Source organism: Athene cunicularia, assembly GCF_003259725.1.
Source record: "Athene cunicularia isolate RWA chromosome 14 unlocalized genomic scaffold, athCun1 chr14_part1, whole genome shotgun sequence".
Lineage (NCBI taxonomy): Eukaryota > Metazoa > Chordata > Aves > Strigiformes > Strigidae > Athene > Athene cunicularia.
Genome location: NW_020799118.1, coordinates 9,077,461 through 9,084,414, shown reverse-complemented (window position 1 = coordinate 9,084,414; position 6,954 = coordinate 9,077,461). Strand labels below are relative to the sequence as shown.

The window sequence follows — 6,954 nt, the reverse complement described above, 5'->3', positions numbered from 1 at the left end:
CCCTCCAAAGGTTAGGATACTTCACAGGGGATTTGTTCTGCAACAGAGAGGCTAAAAGGAAACCCATGCTAGTTACTTTTTGCTTTTGATTTTGTCCTAGTACTGCCCAAGCAAGAGGAAATTTACAGAGGCAGCATTGTTTGCTGTTGGGTGTGCAATATATTTTCTACTGTATCCTCACACCAGAACTTCAAATAACTTGTAAGAATTGTGTCACATGAAGTATGATTGTTCTTATTTCTACACCTTTCCAGTAAGAAAAGCTGTATTATGCCTTTCACATAAAAATGCATCTGTTTTACTTTAGATATGGTTCAGTGTCACAGAGTGTGCACTGTTTCTGGGGGCTTGCAGTAATACGAATGTTAGAATTAAATTGTACATGCTTCTACATGACATTTAACATCTATGTTCTTTCCTGCCTTATGCCCCTGCAGTTGCTCCTGACAGGAGTTACATTAGACTAATTGCAGCAGGATTTGGTCTTGTGCATATGAACAGCACAGATTTATATGTATGGAACAGCACTGCAGCAACGTTGATGCGAATAACATAGCTGAGGTTTAATATTTTGTTTCCTGTTCTAGGATATGATGATGTTTCAGAAACAAACTTGAGGTCTTATAGTGTTCATTCTGCTAAACATGTGCAAGAGAATCGTCCTGTGCCCATTCGCAGAAAAAGAAGCATTGGTAAGAAACAAGCTATTTGTACTTAGGGAGTAAAAACAGAGAGGGTGCTTTTGGTCAGCCAAGCAGGACATTTCACTGGAAAAATGTGCCATGCACAAAGGAAAAAGGCCATTGCTAGTTTCTGCCTTTCTTTTTGCACAAAACGAGCTGTTGCTGGAGAAGCTGTCTTCTGGAGGATGTCCATAGGAGACAGACAAGCACAAATTCTTTACATTCACTTTCTTGTTGCAGCATGTTAGAAAGCTAGACCTTGGTTAGAAAATGCTGTGATATTCAATGTATAATTCATAGTGTGGGGAACAGCTACAGCAGTGTGCTTTAAAAAACATCAACAGTTGGTAGAGTTTTCAGTACAGAAGCTCCGCAAAAGGAAACAGCTTGACTCTTTATTCACAAGAAAAAAACAGTTTATCCAAAAATTTAAAAGCCATTGACGAAAACGCTGGGGCATTGATTTCCATCATTGTGTAGGGCACCAGGTATGTTTACAGAGGATTTTGTTCTTACTAAACAATCATGATGGTGATCCAACAAAGCCCAAATACAAATTTAAAGACATGCTAATGAATTTTAGAACAGGATTATTATGCAGTGCTTGTTCATCTGATTAGATCTGAGTGTTTTACCATTCCAGTTGACTGTGGAAAACAACCATGATCTTATCTATTATAGGTAATTCAGAGTCAATATATTTGTACTTTAAGCCATGGTGGTACACAGTAGATAGCACAGCATGCTGTCAGCATGGGTTTGCAGTGTGAATTGGCAAGCCTGCTCGGCACATTGAATGCCTCTAGAGAACAGCGGTTCTGAAACAGTCTGCTACACTTGGCACCTTACTCTGTAAGGTGTTGAATGCCTCCCCATAAAAGTCAGTGGGAACTGGATATGCTCAATAACTTGTAGGAGTTGCCAGCTATCTTGCAGAATTGGATCCGTTAATTTTCTTGAGTTCATGGCACTGGGGATTAAGAAGAGGAATTTTCACTCTATTTAGCCAACTGAAATGCATCTCTTTCAAAACTAAGCCTAAATTTTCATGTTACAGGCACAGGTCAGGCCTGAACTTCTTGTACTTCAGAAGTAACCGAAGAAGTGCAGGCAGTATTCCAGTTCCCTGACACATCTAACCCAAAGCCATCACTGATTCCACTGCAAGGCAAAAAACATCCAAGCTGCTTTCGGAGAACTTGCATTAAACAAGTTGTCCCTGCAATTGCTATTATTTTCTGGACCGTTTTGAATTACCTCCTTGACTTCCTAGGCAGTCCCTATGTTGAGAGCAATACACGGTATGGATTTTTCATGGCAGCAGCATGCAGCAATACAGAGCTACTCTTTATGATCCTCATGTGGCTGCAACTGTTGTCTGCAAGCTCACCTTACCTCAGCCCAGCAGGGCAGTGGTTTAACTGCAAGTTTTTCAGTCATGCTACTCCTGTGGTTTTGCCTCATTCAAGAAATAACAAATTAAATAAAACTCACCATATAGAAAGCATTGATAATTTCATTCAGAAAAAATGGTAGTTGCCCTTTGGAATAGCAGATGGACCAGCCTCCCTGATGTGGGGATGTTAAGATTTTGGAAGTGGAAACACAAGACTTGAAAGTTTCAAGCTGGTGCAAGTTATTTCCCAGCTCAGCCACTTCGGATGTGATCTAAATATCCTCAGTGCAACCTCTGTGGTGGTATTTGTCAGGTATTGCATGTTTGTGTGATAATATGTGTGTGCAGTGATGGCCCCAATGCTGTAAAATAACAGCTGCTGTTACACAGTCACTATGAGGCTGTATTAGAGGCTCATCTAATCTGGAGAAGCCCCTGTCTGCTGTCACTTCTGAAGAGCCAGGATTGTCTTATCTAATAGTTTGTGCTCCAAGCTATGTTGGGAGCCAGGCTATTGTAAACCCTCATGTTAGTGCTAGGCTTTTGGACTAAGTCAAGCTTCTCCCTAGGGTAGCACACACAGCTTAGTGGTAGGCAGTACTCGGCACAACTAGTCAGTAATAGGAACTGAGAACGCCATCTCAACCCACCAGCTAAGGGTGCCACTCATAAATCAGTGGTGCAAAGTATCTGGGTGCTCTGAGCTGAGAGCAGCTGCTCACCTGGAAGTGTGAATTTCTTGTGTTTACAGAGGAAGCCATCCCGGCTGTTTGCAAAACACGGACGGTTATATATGAGATACCTCGGAGTCAGATTGATCCCACCTCTGCCAACTTCCTGATATGGCCACCCTGCGTGGAGGTGAAACGTTGCACTGGCTGTTGCAACACCAGCAGTGTGAAATGCCAGCCATCGCGGATACATCACAGAAGTGTCAAGGTGAGCAAATCGTGGCTGCAGAGCCCTGAGAGGCTCCTCTTAAGTCTAAAAGCTCCAGGTATTCATGTGACTGTTCTGTGTGACCTGGATCTTTATTATCTATCCTCATAGCCCCAGGATCAGATACAATGCTCCTCTCCATTTTGAGTGAGCAGATGGCCTTTTCAAGTTACCCGGTCATTGGAAAAATCTTGGGTTTGGGTTTGATTTTCATAGAATTCCCTTTAGGTTTTTGTTCTTTTGTAATGAAAATAAAGTTGATTGTGTCTTTCCCATGATCTCGCACAGTACAAATCTGAAGTTAAGAAGATAAAATGACTCAAGGGGCATTGGACTTAAAAAAATAAATAAATCACAGTATGGAATGCTGTTTTCTTAATTAAATATTATGCAGTCTAAATTGGGCTTTTATATTTGACAACATAACACTTTTGATCTGAAAAAATGTGTTTCAAATTATCTTACCCCAGGGATAGAAGACTCAACGGCTTCATGCTGTATTTACTCATTAGACAAAATCCCTGTTGCAATTTTCCAGTAAATATTACGTGAAATATTTCTTATGTTCATTCGGCTTCACTGTGTTCTAATTTTTATCAGTATTTAAACAAGTAATGTTGATCTACATCTGTGTGTAGGAGATTAGACTTACACTTAGCATTTATATTGTTAAGACTCTGAGTTCTTGTTGCCCTGAGTATTTTAAGAGCAGAATTAAAAAAAACCCAAACCACATTCTTGAACATAAAATTGCCCAGCGCAACACACTGATCACCGTATGTGCAGTGGATTTTGTATTGAGAAAGGTGTGCTGTATGTCCTAAACACAAAATAAGGCATCTTAGACATTCCAGTGTTTTTCATACACACAGGCATGCATCTGAGCAAGATTTCTTTTACTTTTCTGTTTCTGAAAATGTTTTCTGAAAAATGTTTTCACACCCAAATAAGCTGGAGAAACATCTGAACAGATTCCCTCAGTCTTTCCAAAAATAATTATAATTTACACTTGCTTGATGCCCTTCCTTTGTGGGATATGCTTTGCAGAAACAATTAAAAATGAGGAAAGAATTGAGATCAATAATTATTTGAGGGCTGAGAGGGAACTGGGGAAGTTGAAGCGCTACAGTTGCAAGCCATTAAGAATAAGAGCTAAACAGCAAAGTGCCTCAGGGTTATAATATCTAGTGCTGTTGCCTTTGTGTTTGATACAGCTTCCAGCTAATTTTGTGTCAACTAATACAGACAAAGCAGCTGGAGATGCCCAGCAAAAAGTTGAGCCGTGTATTGTGAACTTGTTGTTGGTACTTGTGTGTGACATTGCAACCCTGTGCTTGCTTCCTACCCCTGCAGTGATGGGGAAGATAACAAATAGAGAGAGTGAGGTTTGCCTGTCGAAGTTCCCTGCTGCTGCAGACACCGAGGTTCCGCAGAAGCTGTAAACTCCACAACTGGCAGCAGCTTTGCAGGATGTCGTTGCTGGGCCTGCTTCCCCAGTGCACCGCCACGTTAATAAAGTCTTAGTTTCTCATCAGTCCGCTGATAGAGTTTCAGTGCTTTTAGATTTGCATTCATTTTAGTAGGGTGCAAGCTAAAAGTAGGTTCAGCTGAGCAGCTGCTTTTTGTGGCTGTGTAAATATATTGCCACCAGCAATATCAATATACATCAGCCAGTTTTGGGGACTTTTTTTTTTTTTTCCCAAGCTCCAAGACTGCTCCAAACAGTCATTAAATAGAAGGGAAAAAAAGGACAAGAGGTCAAGCAGGAACAGGATGTTCATTGTAAAGGTTGTAGGCTGACCCCACTGTCACACCAGAAATCTCTGAACAGAATCCATATTTATGCCCTCCAGAGTCAGATCTTCTTGTAGCTTTGATATAATTGATGGTTTTATGAGCTTTTTACCAATCCTACGTTCAGAGCTGAATGTCTGCTCATGCCATTAAGTAGCTGGCCCAGAGTGAGGGTCGCTGGAAAGGTAGGGGGAGAGGTTTCGGAGAGCCTTCTCAGCTGTTCCAGTTGGAAAGCCTTCTTGTATTTTCCCCTGATGTCAGACTGCATAAAAGCCCTCTTTTGATTGAACATTGAAAAGGCTTTTCCCACTTCCTCTTCATTGACAAGGTAGTGAGATCATAGCTGGCCCATTCACACTAGAAAAATGTTCGTCCAGAAAGGTCAGCAAGTGGGTTTGCATCATCCAACAGGCGAAAGCAAAGGGTGTTTTCTTTGTCTTACTGAGGGCCACTGTAGTCAAGGTTAAGAGACCGCAGTGGCAGTGTGGGAGGAGCAGCGGAGGTGCTTGTATTGGGGCATTCCGTTCTTGGGACGTGATTCAAAGGCTGTAGGGTTCAGGCATGTCCTTACTTTGCCTTCACTGGGCTTTGGTCAGTGAAGTACTGTTAATGGGCTTGTGGAGTGGGAGCTGTAAGGTACTCCAAGCCAGGGGTGTTGCTGGAACAGCTTCCCTGAAATGGGTCCTCTAAAGTCCTCCCTTTCATGGAGTGGGTTAGTAAAAGGTAGGTTTGCCTTGCACCGTAACAGAGTGAATCCATGAGAGAATAGCTTCCTGGTCCTAAAGACATCTCTATTCAGCCAGCTGTACCTGTACAGCACTGCAAAAATCAGAGTGAAATAAATAGGCTGGCTAGGAATTGCTCTTTGATAGGAAGGAAAGCATTGCGTTTCTCTCCTGATAGAGTAAAGGTGACATGGATTGGCGAGTTAGGGGTGTTGGTGTCTGTTACAGATATATTTCCTCCCCTGTCTGCAAAAGCATTTCAGTAACATCTGCAGATTCTGTTGCTTCTGCATAGCGAGATCAAGTATTTGCCAAGTACCAGACCATAATTTATTTGGGGGGTTTCTTAACTGAAGTCTTCCCAAGAGGTTTTTTGTAACGTTGAGCATGTTCTTAGTGCTTTTGGTCACAGCAGCAAAAAACAGTCTTACAGAATAAATCCTGCCTATGCTATTAATTTTTAGTAGCCAAGCTGAATATTATGGTTGTTTGCAACAAAGATCTAAGAAAAAAGAAACTTGAGAAAAAAGAAACTTGAGAAAAAAAGAGCTAAATCACTCCATCTACCTCAGCTTTGCCTTCTGCTTGGCCTTGAGTTAAAGCCATACCAGCGTTAGGCATTTCTGAATATTCAATGTCAAGACAATTTGAGGAAGTTTAACCGAGTGTATTCTTACAGTACATTAATATGAGGGAAAGATGCAAAGAAAAGGAGCTGGAAAGGAGGGAATGCAGGAGCAGCTCCTCAGGTGTCATCTGGGAGTTGTTCCGAGAGGTCTCTAAGAGAGAGGGAAAAAATGCAGGAATTCAGAACAAGTTGTTCAGCAGAGCTACCAGCCTCTGAAGAGGTTAAAAAGGCTTTGCAAGAGCAAATTGTGCATGTAGGTAAAATGGCTGTATGCAATGTTTGCAGGTTTAAGAACATTTTTCTTCGGTGACTGTTTCTATCATTAGCATAAACAGCACTTTGATTTTAGCTGTGGCTTCACTGGAGATTACTGCCAGGACTTGGTGGAACCTGCTGGGAAGACCAGCTGACAGGTATCAAAGGTCAATTGAAAATGGAAGAAACAAGGGAAACTGATACAGGTGAAGTCAAGACGGAATACCAGAGGGGTGCCCTCGGAGCGTGAGAGGAGCTCTGTCACCGGCAGTTGCCTGGCAGAGGGCAAGGTCTGGCGACTCCGGCTCGGGGAGAGAGGCCAGAGACCCCACATCAGCCATTCCCCCGCGGGCGGGTGACGAGTTGGCTGCAGCTCCCTCAAGCTCTGCCCCCGGGCCCTTCCTCCAGCCGGGCCCTCGCTGAGGCTCCGCCGAGGCACCTCCTGCCGCCCCCCCCGGCGCCTTCCCGGCGTGCCCCGCGGCCGCCTCAGCTTCCCGCGCACCGGGGACTGCGTTTCCCAGCGTGCCCCGGGGC

General features: G+C 43.1%; 1 protein-coding gene across 1 annotated transcript in view; it reads left to right on the top strand.

Moving 5' to 3' along the window:
- Positions 1-541: 541 nt before the first annotated feature.
- PDGFA (platelet derived growth factor subunit A) overlaps positions 542-6,954 on the top strand; it is a 27,357-nt gene continuing 20,944 nt past the window's right edge. Inside the window, 2 exon segments of the mRNA XM_026858986.1 lie at positions 542-692; positions 2,831-3,018. Of these exon segments, the coding sequence (XP_026714787.1) occupies positions 542-692; positions 2,831-3,018 (339 nt within the window).